Below are 25,704 nucleotides of genomic sequence, written 5' to 3'. Positions count from 1 at the left end.
GAAGAAATGTTGTAGCGAGTCGAGTATTATAAAATTAAGAAATAGAGAGGTTTTTAAAGTTGCTGGTACTAAGAATCAGGAGAAGAGAAGGCAAAAGAATTCCACCACATTGAGTTTATCTAATTTAAGTAAGAGTAGCAAAATGGCTGATAGTGGGAAGGATCTATTGGCAACGATGGGTGAGGAACAGAGTAACCCGTCTCAAACTCAGAATGTAGGGGATCAAGGGGAGGCTTCAATGTTCAGTATGCTTAAATCGCTACTTGATAGTCAGAGTAAAGAGTTGAAGAGTGAATTGAATTCCTTAAGTAATGAAATATGCAGTATTAACAGTAAAATCGATAATAATAATATTGAATTGTCCAGTAAAATTGATAATAATAGTGTTGAATTGTCTAGCAAGATTGATAGTCAGAGTAAAGAGTTGAAGAGTGAATTGAGTTTTTTAAGTAATGAAATATACAGTATTAATATTGAATTAAATTCAGTTAGTACGGAACTGTCCAGTAAGATTGAGAATCAGAGTAAGGAATTAAATTCAGTGAGTGTTGAATTATCTAGTAAAATTGATAGTTTAAGTAGTGCTGTGAATGGTAGAATAGATGAATTGAACCAGAAGTTTGACCATCAAAGCAGGGAAATTCAGGAAGTCAATAATAAGGTAGAATCTCAACGCTTGGAATTGACTGAGAAAATCGAATGCCGATTTAATGTAGTTAGGAAGGAATTTGTTGAAAACAGCAAGGAACGTGATAAAAGAATAAAAATAGTGGAAGATAAAGTCGAAGAAATAGATAGAATTAAAACCAGCGAAGCGAATAGATGAAAAGACTGAGAAATTGGAGAAAGACCTCAAGTCAGTAGAAGGAAATGCCAGAATGGTAGTGGAAGAAGGAATTAAATCATGTCATGTGAAATTAAGGCAGGAGATCAGTCAAATCCAATTAGGTAGCAGCATATGTAATAGGTACGTATCTTGTACGAAGGACTCTGAATTACCCAAGTTTAATGGTCGGCAGTTTAATCCGATGGAATTCTTGAAAACGGTGGAGAAACGGTTTTCCAAGAATCTTGACGATGGTTTGATCGAGTGGAGTATGGTTGATGAGATGTTGGATATTGCATTTGTTGGAGAAGCGAGATCCTGGTTTCAAGTTTATAGACAGGGTATTTCGAGTTTAGAGGAATTTAGAGAGAAATTTATTTCTAAATTTTGGAGTGAAGCTATTCAGGGAAGGGAAAGAGATCGCGTGCTATTTGGCAAGTATAAACCTCAAGAAGGTGTATCTATGACGGAATATTTCTTAGCGCATGTTCTGATCAGCCAGAATATTGAAGGTCTAGCATCGGAGAGAGATACAGTCCGCCAGATGTTGAGGCATTTTCCTGAGAAGGTCGGATTAGCTGCATGTATGCAGAATATTGTTACGATTAAGGAATTAGAGCAGCTGTTAGAGAGGTTTGATGCTTTGGAAGGGCAGGGGAGGACTAGGCAAAGTGAAGGTAGAAATTACGGGGATAATGGAAGACAAGGTAATCAGGTAGCGGGAGATAGGAATAATCACAATTTCAGTCATTCTAGGCAAGGGAATCAGGGTGGTAATTCCGGAAGGGGAAACAGACAGTCTAATCAGGGAGTTAATCACCAGGAATATTTTAGCAGAAGACCTAATCAAGGGGAATCAGAAAGTAGGGGGCGTATGGATCAAAGACCTCCAAATCAAGTGCCGAGAAATGATAACAGTGAACAGTCCACGTCAAGTAATTTAAACCGGAATCGGACTTCTTAGTTGGGTCAGATAGGCAGTCCGATACCGAAATTCCTATTCACGTGATGAAACAGGTAAGTTATGATTTAGACGTGAAAGAGGAATTATTGAATGACCAAGTGTTTTGTGATCAGGAGGAATCTGAAGCTATTATGATTACGCCTGTGATTGAAGTTGAGATTTGGGAGAATAAGGTCAAGGCTTTATTAGATTCAGGTAGTGAGAAATCTTGTATTAATCTTAAGTTTTATGATGATGCTAAGAGGAAAGGACATGTCATAGAGGAAATTCCTGTTAGTAACACTTTCATCTTGTCTGCGGTAGGCAGCAAATCACATAGAGTTAAGAGTCAAGTGGCTATTCCAGTTAAGATAGGCAATGAGACTGTTTTTCAGGTATGTTTATTAGTGCCTAATTTAGTATATCCGGTGATTTTTGGGGCTGATTGGTTGGGTAGTCAAGGTGTTAAGTTGGATTATGATAGTGCGACGGTTCGATTCTTTTGGGGTAGTTCTCGTGATTTGATGAAATTGGAGTACAAGATCGATGAGGGAATTTTTGTTCATGAGTTGAGTTGTATCCAGGTGGCTTACGATGTTGAAGTAAATGAAGTTTGTGATAGAGAGTCACAGGTAAATCTGTGTCACATGTCTGTGGAGACTGGTCAGGAAGACCAGTTCCTCGAGGCTGTGGACAGAACGAATTTAGTACAGGAGCAGAAGGATTGCTTATTTTCTTTGTTAGTAGAGTATAGCGACGTTTTTAGTGGTAAGCCTGGAAAAACTCACCTTTATGAACATAAGTTTGACATCACTGATCGCTCGAGTTTTGTGGGACCGCGGTACCCTATTCCACATGTTCATACCAGAGCTGTAGATGAGGTTATATCGAAAATGTTGGAGGATGGGATCATTGAACCTTCAAGTAGTCAATATGTGAACCCTTTAGTGGTTGTAGCCAAGAAGGATGGGAGTGTTCGTGTGTGCTTGGATGCCAGACAGATGAACAGACGCATTGCACCCGATCAACAACGACCTGAGACTACCGAAGACCTAATCCAACGTTTCGATGGTAGGAAATGGCTCACGGCGGTTGATTTAAGCTCTAGTTTCTGGCAAGTTCCCTTAAGGAAGGAAGATCGGCAGTTCACCGCATTTCTTTATAAGAATAAGTTATTTCAGTTCACACGCGTCCCTTTTGGCACAAAAACATCATCTGCCGCACTTATCAGGGCTTTAGACATTGTGTTGGGACATGAAACGGAGGATTTCACCACCAGTTATGTTGATGATCTGGTCGTTGCGTCACATACATTCGAGGAACACATGAGACACTTAGGGATTGTTTTTCGTAAGTTGAGGGATGGAGGTTTCACCTTGAAATTGAATAAATCTACATTTTGTGCACAACACATAACATTTCTAGGTCACACTATCACGCAGCAGGGTGTAACTCCAGAACAGATGAAATTAGAACACATTTTCAACACCAGGACACCACGTAACGTCAAACAACTTCGGTCCTTTTTGGGAGTTTGCAATTATTTTAGGAGGTTTGTAATTAGATATTCATTTCTTGTAGAGCCATTTAGGGAACTCCTTAAGAGTAATGCTAGGTGGAACTGGGGTCCGGAGCATGATACAGCTTTCACACAACTTAAGTTAGGTTTTCGAGAAGCTGTCATGCTAAAATATCCTAGATCAGACCGTGCACACTTAGTTATGACTGATGCTAGCGATAAGGGAATTGCGGGGGTGTTATTTCAAGAGGATGATGAGGGTAACCTTGGGATTGTGTCTCTAGCTAGTAGGGGACTTAGTTTAGCTGAGAAGAGGTATACTGTTACCGAATTAGAGTTGCTTGCCATTGTGTACTCCTTGGGTAAATTTAGAACGTACGTGTTATGAACTAAATTTAAGATTATGACTGATCACAATGCTCTGATTTTTATGCAGACGTGTAAGTTAACATCTAATCGTATGTCCCGTTGGATACTTGCCTTACAAGAGTACGACTTTGACATATCTCATGTCAAAGGGGCAGACAACGTCTTAGCAGATTTCTTGAGTAGAAACCCTCAGGTATCTCGTGAAGACATTGTCGCCGAACAGTCAGGAGGAATTTTAGTATGTACTGCTAAATTTTATGATCGTAAGGAGGAGAAGTTACGTTTGCGTAAGATTAATCTGGAACAGAGGAAGGATGTCGACCTCATTCAGATAATTGGTGAATTGGAGGCTAGTGAGCCTGATACTCGGATTCAGAAAGGTAACACGTGGTACCGATTACAAGGTGATTTACTGGCTAAGAAGTGTTATAACGATGTGTGGTGTGTGATAGTCCCCAAGTCTTTGACAGAAGACATTGTTTGGTTTTATCACAAGGAGTTGGGCCATTTCGGTCCGGACAAGGTTTTATGTGCTCTTCAGTACAATTTCATTTGGAAGAACATGGGAAGGGACGTTAGGAAAATTCTAGCGACTTGTGACTTGTGTCAGCGCTGCAAGCACCCCAACAGGCATTTAGAGGGTCCTAGACAGGTAGTTTTGACGCAGGCGCCTGGAGAGCTTGTATGCGTGGATCTGTATGGACCGTTAGTGTCTTCTCGGTATGGATACCAGTTTATATTTGTCGTATTAGATGCCTTCAGCAAATACGTCAAGTTGTATCCCCTGAGGAAAGCCACAGGGAGAGGGTGTGTCAATCAGATCATTGACAAGTATGTGCCTGAGTTTGGTAAGCCACTCAGGATACTATCAGACAATGGATCACAATTTTCCTCAAAAATCTGGAGAACCAAATTGGCGGAAATTTGGATCCAGCATATTTATTCGTCGATACGATATCCGCAAGGGAATATGTCTGAAAGAGTCATGAGAGAACTCGACAGGATGTTCAGGTCGTATGTGAGCGAGAAACACAGCTCATGGTTTAATCGCCTAGACGATATTGAGCGGTGGTTTAACGTCACTAAGCACGACAGTACTGGACATTCTCCGATTGAGGTTCAATTAGGTAGGAAGCCTACCAACGAACTCGCTAGAATATTAGGTTTAGCTACAGGAGAGGCGGTACCCAGGGATATCTGTATCCAGCTGGCTAGGGAAAATTTAATTAAGGCAGGTAATAGGAGAATTCGCCAGCAAAAGGGGAAAGTACAGGACGAGTTCGAGGTGGGAGAGGAGGTGCTTCTCAGAGTTCCTCATTTGTCGAATGCCGATCAGAAAACTATGCATAAGTTTTTTCAATTGTATCAGGGTCCGTATACTGTGGACAGTAGAATAGGCAAGTGTGCCTATAGGCTCCTAACCACTGACAAAAAGGTTCTTGGGATATTTAATATCTATAGCCTTCGCAGATATAAGAGATAGGATCTGCACCTTGGATGTATATATTATCAATTATGAGTTATGTGTACAGTAGTAAGAAGGGATTGTGTTCAATGCTATATGAAACAATCAGAGTTGTGTGTATATAGACATATTATTATTATTACTATTTTTGGACAAATTGTATTTCGTGTGTGCGAATACAATGCAGTAGACGCAATGTATATATCATTATTACAGTAAATTATGTGTTCAGTTATGCCATTATAAGGTTATGTATGAAGTTCTGTTTTATGGTGAATCATAATATGTGATATCATCGATTCACCAAGGGGGCGTTATGTGATAGTACATATATCACACCCCCGAATTATATGAAGTTATAGATATTATTGTCAGTATTCGATTTCTATTATTATTATTATTATTCTTATTATTATTTCATTTGTATATTTTGCCATTTATATTGGTAAGCTGGAAGATATCCACATATGTAGGTATGAGTAATTTGTTTTGCACGAGTGGGAAAACATCGCTTTAATAACTCTGGTAATTTGAATGAGTCATCTGGCTGCCCCAGTTTGTTGTGATGTACTTGTGTCGGGAAATTCCATTACTCATGTATATATCCCAGCCTGATGAGATGAGCTTGTTGTTGTACCAGGGAAAGTTTGGTGATTCATGTAAAACTCCCGAGTGTTTGTTTATCTCTTGGGAGAAAGGAGAAGTTCAGGGCATGTCTTGAGAAGAGGACCACCCATGATTGGCTGGCAAGCACCAATCCAGACGTATCATCTGACAGGAGGGGGATGTTGATGTCTATAAAGGTTGATGATACGGCGGCAACCAGGACTTTATAAGTGACATTGTAAGGGTGATTGTAGAGGTGATTGTAAAGGAACGAGAAGGAAGATAACTACAACTACAACTACAACTGAGGCACTGTACGGGAAGGAAGTGGTGCTGATACACGGTACTGGAGTGACATGGCTGCAATGGACTGGACTTCAAACGTTCGTGGAGCGTAGTCGTGTTATGTTCGTGGAAAGCGGCTGATTGTGGAGAGTGCTTGCGCATTAAGTATTGTAGCACTTGTGGCGGCCTAGCATTTTATGTTGGTGAAAGCTATCTCAGACTTTCCATAAATTTATGTTGAGGATCGACAGACGTGTGTATATATCTTTACAACAAGTGTTAAAATATGTAAACACAGTAGTACAAGGTACAGTATCTGTGTGATGTGATAACTGCCGATTATGAGAATCGGTAAGTCGAATTGATAGACAGTGAAGGGTATTTATCTTCATACATGTACATTGTTCATCGGACTATTTACAAATGGTAACTTAGTTCTCGCTTTCGTTTTCCCACGAGTTTCATTATTATTGTTGTTGTTGTAAATATGGAGTCTTCCAGCAATATTTTATGTGTGTATTATATGTATAATGTTGTATGTTGATGAGGTGCTCATGCACGGAATTTGTTCAGAATATAGTTAGCTATTTTAGAATCAGTGTTATTGATGAACCTAGGTGCAGTTCCTACCTAATTAGTCGTTTTCAGGAGGTTAGGTAAGGCCTGCAGCAGATGTACCAGTACGCAGCATTATGTACACGCCCTGGGATATACAGTTTATCATGCTCTTATCTAAATTCGAGGGATCCATTCTGGTGAACTCTGGCGCCCATACTACGGACATTTCGGTTAATTATGCTTATTAATTTTATTAAGTTTTTTAGAAATATTTTTATTTATGACATATTTTATATTTATTATTTATTAATAATCATCAAATAGTTACACTGTATTTTAATGTAAGATTTTATAGAGTACTGCAATCTGAATATCAACATAATTCAGTTGCACCAGTGTCCTTGCAATGACGAGTCTTGCATGCCCGCACTACGCACGCATAAGCACCTTCATTTTGTAAATATAACCCCCTCACCCAATCCTGGCTATGCTACCGCTTGGGAGCTCTTCAGGTGGGAATAGTGTATGAATCTCCGCGATATTCGGGATTACAGGATATGACGGTATCTATTTCTCAGAGATAAAAAATTTCGTAATCTCAGGCTTAACAATGTCCAGAACAGGGCATGTTATCGCTCGTTTATCTTTGATGTATGACGTGCTTCTCGAATTGATTGTCGTCAGTGACTACGTGACGTTGAAAATTTGCCGCTGTTCAGGCGATATAAGCTCACCTAGTGGCGTTCCTTTACAGAAAACATCAGACTCGTGATGCAGCGATTAGGTAAGTACGACTTTATTATAACATTACTAAACATGATGGGAAGAAATACCAGGTGTATGCATAAGCTTTTGTCTGATTTTGTGCTAAAGAAAACTCGTAACTTTCAAGGGAAATTCATTTTTAGTTTATTCAAAATATTGGCCATCGGCTGCTACACACTTCGCCCTTCTTTCAAGTAAGTTATGAAAACTATCGAGAAAAACTGCTTGCCTTCTGCGACAAACCATTCGTCGAGCCATCTTCCAAATTTCCTCGAAATTGCTGAAGTGCTGCTCTGGGAGCGCGTGCCCCATTGATGCGAAGCGATGGTGCCAAGTCTGGAGAGTACGGCGGGTGTGGAAGGATGTCCCATCCAAGATTTCAAGGTGTCTTTCACTGGTTTTGCTGCGTGAGTCGGCGCATTGTCGTGTAACAAAATCACTATGCCATGTCTTCTGGCCCATTCCGGTCGTCTTTCGATCAATGCGTGATTTAAATTAATCATTTGTTGGCGATAGCGTTGTGCAATTGCGGTTTCGCCGGGCTTCAAGAGTTCGTAATACACAATACCACTCTGGTCTTTCACACTGAAATCACTACGTTTAAATTGTCGAAACCATGTCTCATATGTTCTAATCGATGGAGCATGTTCACCATATGTTTCTACCAATCAATCAATCAATCAATCATTAATAATCTGCAGTTAGGGCTGTCGGCCGGGTGGCAGACTCCCCATCAATCGTTTACCTATAGTTGGGCCCACGAGAGTTGAAGTCTGACATTTGAGCGGCGAAAGCAGTAACTACGAAGTACGCTGCGTTGCCAATCTGCGCCGTATTACCCTTTCATACAGGCTGAATATTTAATCAACTACGTTGATCTAATGCAATGCTATAAACTTTGACCCGTTCCTAAGCCCGTGCTAATAATTCCGGCATTTAAGACAGAACACGTCATTGCCGATAAAAATGAGATTCCATATTCACTAAAGTGACAATAACCTCAACAAATGCACATGTTAAATAGAGAATGGAACTGTACAACTAACCACTGATTAACTTAAAATGATATTCAGGAAACAAACAATTAAATTATTACATAAACCAGCAACAACTAACGCAGCTGACAGTATTACTCCGAATATCATAAAAGGTACTGAGAGCAAGATAACCCACGTGGCGATAGCATTCTCAAATGTGGCATCTCTGTTATCGTTGCCATAGCAACAGTCCATTTTCGAGCAGCGTTAGTCAACTTTTTCTCGCCGGAGGCGCTAAACGTCAGACTTCAACTCTCGTGGACCCAACTATAGCTCTTTCTTAAACGTGTTCAAAGAACTAGAAAATTTATCGAACATCTCCCTTGGTAATTTATTCCAATCTCCCAATCCTCGTTTTGGAAGTGAATACCTACCCCAATCCGTCCTCCTGAATTCCAAATCCATCCCCACATTATGATCCTTCCCAGCAAACGATGACTTTCCACAGTCTTTACCTTTTGATTAAATAAGAGAAGCAGAGCGTGCCGCAAATGTTCCTTTTCAGACACAAACATCGACATGATCACTGAACGATACAACACAGACGCTAGTGTTTCGGCGGACTCAACTTGTGTGTGTTGGTTGGTTGATGTCAGACGAACAAACTGCCGTATGTGTCAAATTCATACGCTGCGTACTGTTCGCTGGCGCCATCTCTTAGTGACCGATAAAGACTTATGCATACACCTAGTACTCTGCTTCACTAATATCGTGCGCTATGATCCGCTCAGGAAGACAAACTATTTAAATAGGTAGATAGATAAGATAAATGATACCTTTATTGGTGGTGAAGTTAGGGTGGTGGTGGTGATTATTGTTTTAAGAGAAAGTAGCCTACAACTAGGCAACCATCCTCTACATTACACTAATCAGAGAGAAAAAATGGAAGGGATCCGACAATTCAAAAAATGAAGGTTTTGGCCAAAGAAAGACAAGGGCCACGAAGGGCATGAAAATGAAAGACTCCCTAGCCCTCGGAAACCTAATAGCGTCGGGGTCGGAACAGAACAAGAGTTGACCAAGGGAGGTCGGATAGGATAGATCAAAGTGAAGAGCCTCGAACAAGTAAAATGGAATGAAATGAAATGAAATGAAATTATGTATGGCTTTTAGTGCCGAGGACAAGTCTCGCTAGGTGCGGGTCTTTTGATTTGACTTTCGTAGGCGACCTGCGCGTCGTGATAAGGATGAAATGATGATAAAGACGACACATACACCCAGCCCCCGTGCCAGCGAAATTAACCAATGTTGGTTAAAATTTCCGACCCTGCCGGGAATCGAAGCCCGGACCCCTGTGACCAAAGGCCAGCTTGCTAAACATTTAGCCATGGAGCCGGACTCTGGCACAAGTAAGTGGAATCAACGCCAGGACTCCGCTAAGGGCCCCGTAGTCACCAACCCACGCCCGAAAGTTCAGAGGCCTTGGGGCCCTTTTTAGTCGCCTCTTACGACAGGTAGGGGATATCATGGGTGTTATTGTACCACCCCCACCCACGGGGGGATTATATTGCCACAGCCTAGGATAAGAGAGAAACAGATCAATGAAAGTAACAAAATCGCTCTAGCCTGTACCAGAAGACAGTGCACTGTAAACACTAGGTCCCGCCAGCTAAGGCATGTAAAAACAGGAGTAAAATATAAAATATTTTCTTCTTATTAAGCACACTGTCCATACATAATGGAATAAGTATAACATAGGTACATGAAAAAAACCAGAGGCACTTATCTTGGGAGCGTAGGTTGACACCCACGAGCTCTCTAGCTGAATCCGTCATTGCTTCCACTTACCTATGCCAGGCTGCTCGCTTTCGTTCTTCCTATCTAACCACTCTTGGTCAAGTCATGTTCTCTTCCGAGCCCGACAGTATTAGATTTGTGACGCCTCGGTTCGTGGCCCTTCTCTCTCTTTTTTCAATAACTTCATTTTTGTCTTCTCATACTCTGCAAGTTGGTTTATTATGCTATTTTAGGATCACTTTAACCCTAATCACTTCTAATTTCTAGATATTACATTCAATTACTCTAAACAATCAAGGGCAGAGAGTGAAAAATAAGACAAATATAAGAGATTCGTGTATTTTTAATTGAACAGTTAAACGTTCGATAAACGTAATTATTTGATCGCATAGTGAAGGAGATGAGAGGACCACCTCAATCTTCTTTTGTACAGTATGTGATGAAGTGCTTCACAGTCAGCACACTATTGCATGTTGTGCAGATGGGGGGCTTTTTCTTGTGATTTATCTTTCTTCTAGTCAGAAGTGCTCACGCCGGACACCTCGTCCCGCGGGCACACAGGCGATGAGCGTATGTTATTCCGCCACAATGCCATGCTTACGTCACTAACCGTAGTAGTCAATGACAGTCAGATTCGATCATTGCAGCGATACCCGAGTTCGAAATGGTCCAGTAAGATTTGATGTATTATCTCTTCTCACGTCCATTGCTGTATATACATCATCTTGCTTCATAACGTCCATTCACATATGTTGAACTTTCCCGCGCAATCAAAGCGTCATGTAGCGAACTTTGAAAAGTAGGCGTTAAAAAGGCTTGAACTGTCTCTTCAGAGTATGGAAGGGGTAAGGTCTCTTCCAAGCTTGATGACGTAAATTTCCTGGTAATGGACTAAAATTAGCATGGTGAATCCGGTCACCTGACCTCGGCTACAGGAAATTTACTACAAGCTATTACGAATGATGTTGTAATACTTTACTCAACATGTCATTCGTTCAGAAGACGTTATAGCCGTGATATAAAGAAATGAAATGATGATGTGAAATGGATGACTAAAAAAACTATATATAAAAACATAATTTAAAATGGGGTACTGTACCGTACCCAGGGGTAAATACCCTCCAGGACGATGCCTCCATTCCTGTATGAACATCCGACTAACTCAGGGTTGGGCAGAGTGTGGGTTGGTTGTCGATTGGGTCAGGATAAAAAGTCGAAGTTCTACTCTAAAATAGCAATCAATAACAGGAAATGGAGGTATAACACGAATGAGAAACAATCATAGGGGGTAAGATGGATTTATTAATAAATATCCCCGATCAAATCACACGAAAATAATAAAATCAGGAAAAATAATAATAATTTGTAAAAAATGAAAAAGTATAGAAATAAGTTGAAATCAGAAACGTTAATTGAATGATTGTACAAATTTGACATTAAAAAGAAAAACAAGTTCAACAAAGAACATTAATATAAATCAAGACTGAATTTCTTCTTATAGTCCAATTTTTATGTTATATGGCAACAAGTGTACGCAAACACTGCCATGTGGTATTTCCGTATGGAGTTTCACACTATCTCATTCCAACACTACGGTTTCAAATTAAATTAATCCCGAGAGTCGTCAAACTATTTCCGTAAAATAAAAGTTACATAATAAGAAAAATTACGACGGAAAGAAAAATAATTAAGACGCACCGGACGCTATGTAAGGTATGCAAAATACTAGGGGCAAATCCTACACTATATTTACAGCAATTCAAATAATCAAACTAAACATATATATACATCGGATATCGAGTAAAGTCTTAAATGCTACACTGCTTCTAATGTGAATCCCGGTTCACTACAAAAAATCTAGACAGAACTAGATAAACCAACGATACTTCAGCACTCGGGCTGTTCCCTTTAAAAACAACGAGACAAGGTATACAATCATAAATAATAATGTAAAACCATCCTGTAAGATAAAAACATATAAATAATCCTTGATATCATGAAGAAAGCAATGGGCAACATTGCCTCCTTCTGCTGCGTTTAAGCGCTCAACAGCGCGGTCATCCGTCATGTACTTCCGGGTAGATTACGAGCTATAAAGAAATATTGAACTCCACTATGCTAAAGATTGGATTTTGTCTCCCGAAGCTGCCACAAGGAAATACTGTCTCTTTCACACATGCCGATAACACAGGCCAGGAATCAGCTTGCCATGAGATAACGCCCATCATCAGCTACACGAAAACTCCCGTATATTTATTCCTTCTTGGCATGCTTGGGCCATTTAACAACATCAGACTCAATAGTCTGGAATTAACACTGTCCATTCTGATCACAATATACACTCAGAAGACACTAGGCAGGCACACACATCTGCATAATACTCTATCTTGTCAGGCATACCATCAGCCTGCACCAATACATTATAATTCAGCATGCAATTTTTATCTCATTATTCCTCATGAATCCCACTGGCCTTTCCACATAATGAGACGCAGTTCGAGTCCTTGGCAGACCATCAGGCAAACAGAATCCAACTTAACTTCAAAGATCTTAATTTAACAACGACGTTCTGCAGCTCCTTCTGGCAGCTTCTGTAAAACCATGCATCATGCAAAATAGCTATACCTGTCTCTCTGAATAACCGAAATAAAATGAATTGATACGTGTTTGACGTAATATAAAAATGAACCTGTCGATCTAGCCCTTCTAGCCTATATTTAAGGAAAACTCGGAATATCCTACGCTAAGTACTATATTTACAACAGTAACTGATCCTATCAATCCCTCATTTTCCCAAACATCTACTCATAAAGCAGAATGAAACTAAAATAAACATGCATTAATCTCGTATCCGAATCTATCATAGTAACAAAATTAAACAAATACATGCCGTCAGGCTTACTTTAAATGAAAATAAAAATTCTATCTACACTGCCCTAGTACCTTAACATAACTTACATATCATGCCGTAAATAATACATGCGTCTTACTTTACATTCTACGTGACTCTCGGGAAACCAGGATAGCAGCTTACATCCCCACTGCTTTTGGGATCTATTCCATGTTAATCACATCCTTAACATGTGTGAATGCACTTCCTTCCTCTGCAGGTGTATCCATCATCTTGCTGGAAAACAATTCACTGGAACACAGAAGACTATTATTGATAACCTCTTCACTGCTTAATGCTGCGAGCCGAGATACCCTTTCTTTTACCAGATCAGCTAACACACTGATTCACATATATATAACACACTTCACTTAAAGGGTAAAAACACAGTTTTTAAAGCAGCCCACGGTACGGTACGGAAGTTCCACGCGAATACGCGTCCGTCGCGAAATAGTGAAACAATAGCACGTTTCCACTACACTTGTTACTCAGCGGTCAGTAAACACCGTCTTTATCAATTGAAAGTAAACTCTGCCAAAATTATACTATTTCATTTGCTCAAGCACAGTAAATATTGCGACTGCACAATTTGAAGTATCAATGAAACTCAGTTACTGTTACAGGAATGATACCACGTTAATCACGATCACCAGCCACAGAGTTAATACATCCGCACTGTGCAAATCTTTACCACGGAGATACAAAGTTGGTGCATCCGCACTGCTCAAATTTTAACTACGGAATACAGAGTTAGTACAACCGTACTGCTCAAATCTTTGCTACGGACTCCAAAGTTGGTGCATCCGCACTGTTCAAACTTTTACTACGGAATGCTAAGTTAGTACGACCGTACTGCTCAAATCTTTGCTACGGACTGACGCTCTCCAGAGCTAGAGTTACTGAGGAGGCTTCGGTGACGCCAATAATGTTGGGGTTCCCGGGTGTCTGAACCAACCACCAATCAGAGAGTTCGTCATGTATGATGACATAATACTTATTGCGATATATTTACAAAACACAGCTCAAACACTAGCAAATCTCTTCCACCAATTTCTATAATACATTTCCAAATATATCTGACTTCAGAAACTGTGGAAAACCGATCTCTTACAGAAACTGACTTTATCCACAGATCACGTTGGTCATCCTGGAATTAATATTTGGCGCGGTGTAGCCTCCAGGTTTGCCAAATCCCTAAGTTCCCATTGGCTGAAATATCTTGCTTGGTCAGCATCTAATACACGTGTCGATCCTTGCCAACGCTTGGATACGCTATACTATCTCACGGTCATACGGAAATATGAAGCAACATCCAGCGACTTACAGTCTTGCTCAACATCCGGTATCAACTACCTTAGAGTACGATGCTTTCACATATTAGACTGTAACTTTTCTGAATAAATTTCACATGTTTGGTCAAATAATATTCCAATTATTATTATGGGCCGGTAGGATACGGCTCAGTACCACTGATTAAATATATACATCTTTCTATTTAATTACACAGTTCGATAATTTAGTACATGCTGTGATGTTCCAAACATCACAACTTCAATGTTTCAGAAAACCGTCAGAGAGTAGTTAGTGGGACGTACAAACAAGTTATTATTATTATTATTATTATTATTATTATTATTATTATTATTATTATTATTATTATTATTATTATTATTATTATTATTATTATCATCATAATCTTGCTTGTCAAGGTTGTGAAGGTAATGTTGTACTACAGATGTCGTTGTTATTTCATGTAATTTACTGTTATAAAGTTTTAAGCCAATTCATCTTCCATCGTTACTGTTATGTCGTTTCAACACAGATAATGATGTCAGTGTTGTGGTCAGCTATCGTTATATCGCTTAATAGGAGGTAATGTAGCTTCCTTAGCTGCCTGATAAGCAGATTCACTTTTGCAATTTTATTGTATTGATTAAAGACGCATTATGTCTTCTTTTCCACGCTTTCAGGTTTGCTATGCCTGCTGTTAGCAGCTTCCCTCGTGGATGGACAAAATATTGTTGTGACACCAGAAAGAGAGATAATAGTAACTGACAAAGGTAAGTACACGTCTTGTCCGAATCTCTAACCATCTAACGAACAATATTTTATTGCATGTATCCGTGACTGCAGACAGATAAAGTCATTGGTGAATCTGAATAAAATAATATTAACAGCGAAACTTGATACAAATGAAAAAATTAAGTTTAAATTAAAATCTTCGATTCATGTGGGTTTCGTTCACACTCACTGCTTAATACACAAAGACAGTCTAAATATTTACCCACTGAGTTCCCGCCAGTTTTTCAAGATTTCCCGAAATAAATTACATAACTACAGTATATACTTGATAAGGCATACTGTATATTTTATTTACTATCTTGACAAATGTGTTACATCGGCCTGTTGTGCTTTTAGTCTCAAGCTGAACTTCAATTATACAAATAATTTTGTCGAACGGCTTTCTGCAACCCAAGTTAGCAGGTCCGATCCTGGTGGAATTTGAACTTGCGCAAATACTTCAGTCCCGCGTCGGTAGATTGACTGGTGCGTAAAGAACCCCCACGGAACAAAATTCCGACAACTCAGCGAAAACTGTTAAAGTAGCGGGTGTCCACAATTAAAGTTATGGTATTCAGCGCGATACAGCACGGACTGTAATGATCGTAGGAGTCTGACATTTCGTAGATATACAGTACGATCTAAGCAATGCCATCGCGAATTATGCCACAAAAATTATTAGTTCGAAGTTTTGCTACCCACCGAAAATACGGCGCTCTCAGCGGTCAGACCGTGCAATATCAAATACTTTAATACACCAATACCGGACAGCTGTATCTCAACAGCCAAAGACTTTAATATTACTTATCTAGACTCACAGAGCGCGCTGATGTTAAGCGGAATATTGAATACTTTCGCGCATCGCCATGTTGCGGGCGCTTCAGCTTCGAATGCATGGCTAGCATGTGGTAACGTTTACAGACCCTTGCATGTTTTCGATTTGAATCATGCCTGTTAGTGGATCTGGTTAGGTATTATATGTGACGGAGTGATAATATATTGTTAAATATTTTCAAGGAATGTGGGAGAAAATACATTACGTCAGTTAAATTGATCGGCAATATTAGGCCTAAAGTTAGGCATTACCTGTGGAATGGAAAGATATTCACGAGGGTGAATTCGTGTGCAGCCTTCATTTGCACAGACTGCTATCAGAAGGGATCTGGTATTTCTTTGCACATGTGGGTAGAAATTGAACTGTTAACAAATAACTTTCATTTGCCATAATCGAGAACTAAACAGGTTATAGGGTGGTTGATTCAGAGAACGCTTGGACATGAAATTTAGAATATTTAGGCTTCTTTTTCTTGTTTGCCTTTTTACAATTCATCAGAGATTGAACCCGGAGCCTCCGGGTAAGAAGTAGACACGCTACCCCTACACCGCAGAGCCGGGATTTCATATTCAGAAAATGAAAAAAAACATGTATCTGATTGTTTTAGAAAGATTTCTGCAGTCATGTACTTTTTAAACAATCTGTTCGGATAATTAAGTAAAATTTGCTGTCATTACTTATCTGAGAGGAATCATAAGCTATGTACCTTTCATAGAAATATTTTATTTCACAGGTTTTCTTTTTTGTTGATATTGAAGATTATTGTTATCGGTACAGGAGTTTGTAAATATTTAATTTATGTGTTCTCTAGTCTGCTAAGAGACAGATAATTTTTATCTCACGATATGTAATCATACTTAAGCTGTAGACCGCTTTTTGAACATGTCTTCATATTTTCAATAAAGCTAAATAATTGTTGATCCTGGGTTTCTCAAGAGACAGATTACCACGTTGATTCTCGTCCTTTGAGTCTGGCCTTCTTGCCATACGTACAATGTTCAAACACATCAGTTACAAACATGACCCTTATATTAAAGTGAGCGACATGATTTTGTTTAAGTACCGCTAGTGTATTTTTCAGTCTTCTTATTCAGTCTGCTAAAGGTTTTTTTTTTTTTAGGTGTGCCACCTATAGGCTATCTAAAGGATTTGTGTAGATTGTTCAGTTTTTATACAGAAATATATTTTAATATTACCACAGTCTTGATATTATGTATATTTATTGTGTGTGTACACGGTAGTCGGTGCAGGCTGTCATTAATTTTATAAGGCGAATGTTTTCATGTGTGCGAAATGTAAGTTAAAGCATGAATTCCATACAATCTCCGCGTCAAGCTGAGGAGCGCCCGCAACATGGCGGTACGCGCATGGACATGTGTTTCCCAGTAACACGCTTCTGCGCAGCCAGCGGTGTGGGGCCTTGGACTTGAGTTGTGTCATTTCCTGGGCTGTTGCTTGGTGACGCATGTTAATTCCTTTCGTGAAGTGAATCTTCGTTGTAACGTAAGAAAGTTGAACTTTTCCGTGTGAAATTTAATGCCTATTGGGAAGAGAGACCGTGCACTACTACTGAAGTTATTTTATCAGAATGGCAGTAATAGCAACGCTGCATTGCGGGCATATCTCTGACAGAAACACCAGAGTAGTAGTCCCATGCCAAGTAATAGGCTGAGAAAATAATTAAGAAATTCGAGGAAACAGGTGGATGAGAGGATAGCGGCCCATCCCCAGGGATGTTGCTGTTGGAGTTGCTGTAGCAGAACGTGCAGCACAGTCTCCCAATTCCGTAACCAGTGCTCGAGATGGTGGTGGTGGTGATTATTGTTTTAAGAGGAAGTACAACTGGGCAACCATCCTCTATATAACACTAATCAGAGGGAAAAATGGAAGGGATCCGACACTTCGAAAAATGAAGATATCGGCCAAAGTAAGACAAGGGCCACGAAGGGCGTGAAAATGAAAGACTCCCTAGCCCTCGCAAACCTAATAGCGTCGGGGTCGGAAAAGAACAAGAGTTGACCAAGGGAGGTCAGATAGGATAGATGAAAGTGAGGAGCCTCGCACAAGTAAGTGGAAGCAATGCCAGGACTCAGCTAAGGGCCCCATGGTTGCCAACGCACGCTCCGAAGATAAGAGCCCCTCAACCGACAGTATGGGTGTGGTATCGCGAGGACGCAAGGCGAGTCGCTGACTGGTTGTTCGCTCCCTAGATCTGACAGGCGGTGTCCTCGACGTTACAAATGTTATTTCTACCTCCCACTTAAATCGAGTTAAACCTAACTGCAGTGGATCTGATGTGGTGACTAAAGAACTCTTCATTCGCTGGTTAGAAGCCAACGTCTTCATGCCTTCCATTCAGTTCTCCTACGTTCCCTGGGATTTCGATGAAGAGGTGATGTCTCTCCTTTCATACAAGCAATTTTTAAGGCTACTGGCGAGTAATTTTTGCGTCTATTCAGTCCAAACTTAATGTGGCTTGACAGACTGAGGAAACATCCAAAAATTATGGATATCGTCACCACATCGCGTATGCATTCAACCATCTCAAAAATTGCAATAAACACCCGGATGTAGAGACAGAACCTACGTTCTTATCATATTAGTAAAATAATGAAGTACTGCGTCGCAAGTCATTCAGACAAATAGCCGGGATCTAGGCCTATATGAAAGGTTACGTGCCAGATGCGACCGTGCCGGATGCGACCAGGCCATTATTGTGCCAATAGCGACCGAGTGGATAAGCATCGTGCCGCATGCGACCCATCAATTACAATTGATCTGCATTAAGGGCTGTCACCAAGTGGCAGATTGCTTATAAGTAACTAACTTGGTCTTATCTAAAATAAAGATCTGACACCGTGGTTAACAGGTTCGAGTGCCGTTGGTCGAAAGAAAAATATAATAATGTTACTGGCTTTACGTCCCAGTAACTACTTTTATGGTTTAAGGAGACGCCGAGGTGCCGGAATTTAGTACCGCAGGACTTATTTTACGTGCCTGTGAATCCACCGACACAAAGCTGACGTATTTGAGCACGTTCAAATACCACCGGACTGAGCCAGGATCGAACCTGCCAAGTTGGAGTCGGAAGACTAGCATCTCAACCGACTGGGCCGTCTGAGCCACTTAGCCTGGATGAAAAAAAATAAATCACGATCAGAACGTTGGCCGGCAGGGTAGGAAAGTTGGTGGTAGACAGTTTCTAATCACAAGATTGCATGCCAAAAGCCTGGATTCAAATCTAAAGCTTTTCGCAGTGTTCAAATGGAGTGAGGGGATATGATGCTCTTGATGATGATTAGGCCGTCGGATGGTGACGTAAAGCATTGACCAGACCCCTTGGTATTATTCGAGAGGAGTAGGTTACGTGCCGAAACCGGGTTTCATCTCTCCCTACTTCATTATCATAATCCCACATCCAGACGCGCAGGCCGCCCAGGTACGTCAGGTAGAAAGACCTGCACCAGGCAAGCCGAACACGTCCTCTGACACTCCTGGTACTAATAGGACACGATAAGTAAATAAGCCTAAGACGTAGATAATTTCAGAGAATTAGGATCTTTTTTATTTGCTAGTGGCATTACGTCGCACCGACACAGACAGGTCTTAAGGTGACGATGGGATAGGAAAGGGCTAGGAATGGGAAGGAAGTGGCCCTGGTCTTAATTAAAGTACAGCCCCAGCATTTGCCTGGTGTGAAAATGGGAAACCACGGAAAACCATCTTCAGGGCTGCCGACAGTGGGATTCGACCCACTATCTCTCGGATGCAAGCTCAGGGTCACGCGCCTCGAACCACATGGCCAACTCGCCCGGTGGGAAAAGACGTAAACGCATCACCACGTTTCGTGTTGTAAAACGAGTTTCCCCCAGAAGTGTTATGTAAAATAGGGGCAGTAGCTGCTTATAGGACTTATTGAAATGGCATTGCACTTCGTCTAGCTTGCCTTATCTTGGGTGATGACACAACTTATCAAATGACAATTTGCTTGTCAACGCCGGTCGCATCCGGCACGGTTACAGATTATGCGGTTGCTAATGGCACGGGTCGCATGCGGCATGGTCGCATCTGGCACGCCACCTATATGAAACATTTGGAATACGCAGAAAGACGTTGTGGCAACAAGAAATTTGAATCCCCATCAACTCTTCCATGTATCGCTATCGACATATCGGCAGGCTAGATAAAGAATTAATGCTTAACTTGATCGCATAGGTCACAAGACATTGATCTTTTATTTAACTTTGTGTTCATATAACTTACCAAGAAGTTTCTTATTTCGTTTCTTGCAGATGGTTCGGTAACATTCTCTGGGGAACTTGGAGTGAAAGGTGAGGGAGTAAACTGTGGCTCGACAAATGACGGAGATACATTATGTCGACGCTGGGAGGATGCCAGAATGAGTGTAAAGACGCTCGGAGTAGACCGCATTGCAATAAAGCTTGAAGGTGTGGGTTCGGGTTGGACTATCAAGGATTACAGTATTATATCTGGACACTGGTACGGTGGTCCAGAACAGAGGCAGCAGTATTGGCCCATAGAGAATGAAACATTTGCCAATTACTCCTACGTCACGAAGCAGCAGGACAATCAAGGAATTGCAGAACCTTACTGGCTGACTTCATCCGGGAATTACTTATATGTTTTTTCAAACACTCCTCTCTTTATTGACGAGAATGCAGAAGAACCAGGTCAGTTTATTATGATAGCCAAGAACGTCGAACCTTACTCCAACAAGAGAGTGAATACAACATTGGAATACGCAGTGTGTATCGCTAAGAACGCCAGACTTGCCCATGAAGACGCGATCGAGAACTTCCTTGGTAAACCAACAGGAATACCTGATGAGCGAATGATTCGTTATCCAATCTGGTCCACCTGGGCTCAATATAAGACCAACATCAGTGCGGAGGTAGTAACAGACTTCGCCAACCAAATCTTAAAGAATGGTTTTCAAAACAGTCAGTTGGAAATAGATGATCTCTGGGAAACTTGTTATGGTAGTCTAACTTTTGATACCGAGAAATTCCCCGATATCAAAGCACTCACTGACCTCCTGAAATCGAAAGGTTTCCGTGTAACTCTCTGGATACACCCCTTCATAAACGTGGATTGCGAACCGTACTATTCAGAGGCTCTGGAGAACGGATATTTAGTTCGAGATACGACAGGGAATGCAGAATCTACGTGGTGGAATGGTAAAGGTGCAGTCATTGACTTTACCAAGCCTGAAGCAGCCAACTGGTGGGTAAACCGCTTAAGGAAATTACAGCAAGAGGCCGGCATTGACTCCTTCAAGTTCGACGCTGGAGAAACTAGTTGGCTACCACAGTTGCCGGTTCTATCTGGTCCTATTACATTGCAACCAGGAATTTTCACCACCAAGTACGTGGAGACTGTGTCGCAGTTCGGCCCGATGATCGAGGTACGGGTTGGACAACGCACTCAACATTTGCCAAACTTCGTGAGGATGCTGGACAAGGACAGTAGGTGGGACTTCAACAATGGCTTGCCAACTCTTATTACCACCCTACTTCAGATGAACATGGTGGGGTACTCCTTCGTCCTCCCCGATATGGTGGGAGGTAATGGATACGGATCTGATGTGGTGACTAAAGAACTCTTCATTCGCTGGTTAGAAGCCAACGTATTCATGCCTTCCATTCAGTTCTCCTACGTTCCCTGGGATTTCGATGAAGAGGTGAGTACTTCATTTTAATTTGAGGGGAAAGAAATAGACCTAAAATTTTCTTATGTCATCCACATGTCTATATGCTCATTTCGCCGCACTTCGGATTCTTAGTCTCATTTCCCGGGGCGTTCGGGATTAACGACCCTCCCTTGACATAATCGTATCATTTTAATTGAACTTTAAAACAATATGCAGTGTGTAACAGTAATGTAGACCAAACGCTCAGGGCATAATCCTCTCACGTAGAGTAAGTTTTGTGGATATGGGACCGGAAACGCTTTATTTCTGTCAGAATTAATTTTGTACAACTCTACATGGTACACTAATAATAGGAAATACAAAAGAACAGAACGTGTCAAGTGTATGATTTCTGCCTATTCGACACCATACATATAAAATAATGTATTAAAATAAGTTAACATTTTTATGTGAACATGTTTCTCATCAGCACTGATAATCTTAGAATTGTGTATAAAATAAAAATAAAATAAAATTTAAATAAAAAACTTTAGTCATGTTGAACATATTAAAACATCCAGTCCTTGCAAAATGTCCGGATGTTGAAATGTGCATGTGTTAAAAACAATACAATTAAAATTATCACAATATGAAAATTAAATGTTGCGTTTCTCTTAAATGGAAGACAAAGGATGAACTAAAATGGGATGACATTTCTTTTTGATTTCTCAATTATAATATTTTATTTAGAATGTTGCTTTACGTCACACCGGCACAGATGGGTCTTATGGCGACGATGGGATAGGAAAGTGCTAGGAGTGGGAAGGAAGCGGCCGTGGCCCTAATTAAGGTTTGCATTTGCCTGGTATGAAAATGGGGAAACAACGGAAAACCATCTTCAGGGCTGCCGACAGTGGGGTTCCAACCCACTATCTCCTGGATGCAAGCTCACAGCTGCAAGCCCCTAACCGCACGGTTTATTATAATTCATGGAGAACAATAATGTTTAGTGACTGGATGTTCAAGAAATGTCCTTTTTCTTCAGACATGTTGTAATAATATCAAAAAATAAGGTTCCTAGAAGGAAACCATAATTTAATTTCATAGACTGCAAATGTTAAAGGCAGCCATTTATACGTACAAGTGGAGGCACATGCCTCCCCTAGTGCACCGTCACTGCATTGTCCTACATAGCAGTGGTGTCTCAACAGCGCACTAGCGCAAGTGTCTTGGAAAGGTGTAGCAGTCCAACTGATGAGCCCACTGCTACACTGGAGCGAAAAAGCCTAAAGACTTAAATAGCTTAATGTTTTAAAATGTTGTATTTATGTTCGTGTTCTATGTTTTTACTGTATGTTGTACACGTTAATTCCAGACGATACAGATAAGCAAGAAGTTCGCCGAGCTTCATGCCAAATATGCCGATAAGATTATCGCAGCGATGCAGAAATGTGTTGAGGATGGCTCTCCAGTAAACCCTCCAATCTGGTGGATAGATCCAGAGGATACTGAAGCTCAAGCAATAGATGATGGTAAGAACACTTTCTTACAATAAATTGTTAAATGACATAATACAGGATGGGTTACTTACTTATGAAATATTTATTAACAGAAAAATTAATTTGATCTCAAATATTAAAGGTATAAAATGGCAGGGAGGGATTCAGTTAGGTGAAAATGTAGTAAGCAGTCTGGCCTATGCTGACGACTTGGTCTTAATGGCAGATTGTGCCGAAAGCCTGCAGTCTAATATCTTGAAACTTGAAAATAGGTGCAATGAGTATGGTATGAAAATTAGCCTTTCGAAGACTAAATTGATGTCAGTAGGTTTGAAATTCAACAAAATTGAATGTCAGATTGGTGATACAAAGCTAGAACAGGTCGATAATTTCAAGTATTTAGGTTGCGTGTTCTCCCAGGATGGTAATATTGTAAGTGAGATTGAATCAAGCTGTCGTAAAGCTAATGCAGTGAGCTCGCAGTTGCGATCAATAGTATTCTGTAAGAAGGAAGTAAGATGTCTTCTGATATATTTTTGACATTTTTGACATGCTCTAATGGTAAAAAATATCTAATTCCCTCCATGGGAATTTAGAATTTTCCATTCGGAAGTGCTAGGGGGCAATAATTCCATTATGGAGATTTATCTCCCGTATGCAGTTATTAGACTGTGCCTCTTATAAGGGGTTCTGGTAAGTTCACCTGCATACACCCCAGCGTCAGTGGGTAGGGTGGCTTGGGCAAGTCTAAGGGACCTTAGGGCTTTAAAGCTGAGCTAGAGTGTAACCTTAACCACACGCTAACCGGCTGCCCTTCCTTAAACCAGGCTGCCCTTCCCTACATTGGTTTGGGCAAGTCTGAGGGACCTTAGGGCTTTAAAGCTGAGATAGAGTGTAACCTTAACCTAACGCTAGGTAAAGGTGGACGCTCAACCTCACTCTATCCGGCTGCCCTTCGTTACACCCGGCTGCCCTTCCCGGCGCCAGTAAGTCTAGGTAACTTTAGGGCTTTAAAGCTGAGCTAGAGTGTAACCTTAACCCCACGCTAGGTAAAAGTGTAGGCTTAACCACACGCTAACCGGCTACCCTTCCCTACATTGGTTTCGGCAAGTCTGAGGGACCTTAGGGCTTTAAAGCTGAGCTAGAGTGTAACCTTAACCCCACGCTAGGTAAAACTGTGGGTTTAACCACACGCTAACCGGCTGCCCTTCCTTTAACCAGGCTGCCCTTCCCTACATTGGTTTCGGCAAGTCTGAGGGACATTAGGGCTTTAAAGCTGAGCTAGAGTGTAACCTTAACCTACCGCTAACCTAACCGGCTGCCCATCCTTACACCAGCTTGCTCTTCTTTATACCGGTTTGAGCAAGTCTAGGTAAACGTAGGGTTTAAAGCTGAGCATCTCCACATGCTACAGCCTGGCTACATCCCACTAAAAGGATGCACGCTTTAGGAGGTAACTGCCAACCTGATACAGATGTAAGTAATATCGGAGCAATGACAAAAGACGTAGAAAAACAGACACACCCTTCGGCGGAATTATTAACAATACTTTTTCATATAGTAGCTGTATCAAAACCGCAATATCAGTGGAGAATTTGGGCCCTTCAATTAGAAGACCTCTTCTAACAACAGTGTTTCTGTTCCAGAATTCCTGCTAGGAGAGGATCTTCTCGTCGCACCAGTTATTAAGGAAGGCGCTGTAAGTAGAGACATCTACCTACCAGCAGGAACCTGGAAGGATGAACTCCGACCGGACCAGCCTCTCATTGAAGGACGCACATGGCTTAGGGATTACCCTGCTGCTCTCGATGAACTACCTTACTTCACTAGGGGAGGCAACAGTTCAGACAGTACAGAGTAAGGACACTCGAACTCATACGCTGAGCGTCCCCGTGGTTTTTGTTGTTTAGTTGTTTTATATTTGTTTGGTTTTCTAGTAGCTTTAACCCTTTAACGCAGGACAGTTATTTTCTGTAGCCATTTAGTAGTGTTTATCGTAGATCGTAGTGTTGGCTAGCAACAATTACCTAAACTAGCAGTCACAAGTTTTACAAGTCACTCCGTATAATTCGAAAACAGTGGCTTACGCTGAGAACAGCCAGCGTTTCCCTGCCTACATGCGATGTGGCTAGGATGACTTCCCCCCTCGCTACCGCAGATCCCTCACCGACCACCTCCGTGCCCCTGTCACTCCAGCGAGCCCCACACATCCCACTTGACTAGGCAGTATGTTCGCGTTTACGAGTGTCTGACTGAGTTCTGACAGCCGGGTGATGTTGAGCTATTGTTTTAGTGTTTCCGCGTGTTTGATTTTTTTTTTATGAAGTGCAGTAAAGTGTATTTTATTTATTTCATAACAATGAGTGACCTACCTGGAATTGTTAGAAGTCTTAAATCTCCACCAAATTATACTTATCAAGAACGATGGAATTTGAAAGCGATACTCTAAAATGAGTTTAACAAAAGAAAAAAAACACGCCAATTTCAATCTTTATGGTATTAGAGGTTCTCATGGCTTGCGGGTACTTGTAAAACAAACAAAATGTATTACCACGTTCTCACCCACTATCTCCCGAATGCAAGCTCACAGTTGCGCGACCCTAACCGCACGGCCACTTTCTCGGTGGATCAGCATTCAAACGGACTTCAGCACATATTC

At 41.0% G+C, this 25,704-nt stretch overlaps 1 protein-coding gene across 1 annotated transcript; it reads left to right on the top strand.

Annotated features, from left to right (window-relative positions):
• The first annotated feature begins 3,691 nt into the window (after positions 1-3,691).
• LOC136884324 (myogenesis-regulating glycosidase) lies at positions 3,692-25,261 on the top strand. Its single transcript, XM_068229919.1, has 5 exons — positions 3,692-4,037; positions 14,971-15,060; positions 20,189-21,597; positions 22,922-23,078; positions 24,692-25,261. Exons 1-5 carry the CDS (start codon positions 3,692-3,694, stop codon positions 24,904-24,906), a joined length of 2,217 nt encoding a protein of 738 aa, XP_068086020.1. The 3' UTR covers positions 24,907-25,261.
• The last annotated feature ends 443 nt before the right edge of the window (positions 25,262-25,704 follow it).

Source organism: Anabrus simplex, chromosome 12, assembly GCF_040414725.1.
Source record: "Anabrus simplex isolate iqAnaSimp1 chromosome 12, ASM4041472v1, whole genome shotgun sequence".
Taxonomy (NCBI): Eukaryota; Metazoa; Arthropoda; class Insecta; order Orthoptera; family Tettigoniidae; genus Anabrus; species Anabrus simplex.
The sequence above is the reverse complement of the archived record's forward strand: the minus strand, read 5'-3'. Positions and strand labels throughout refer to the sequence as shown.

Excerpts from the sequence above, each read along its gene's own strand:
- LOC136884324 (XM_068229919.1), top strand. The coding sequence starts at position 3,692 with ATGACTGATCACAATGCTCTGATTTTTATGCAGACGTGTAAGTTAACA. Across the intron at positions 15,061-20,188 it reads GATAATAGTAACTGACAAAG|ATGGTTCGGTAACATTCTCT; the intron begins GTAAGTACACGT and ends CGTTTCTTGCAG. Across the intron at positions 23,079-24,691 it reads AGCTCAAGCAATAGATGATG|AATTCCTGCTAGGAGAGGAT; the intron begins GTAAGAACACTT and ends TTTCTGTTCCAG.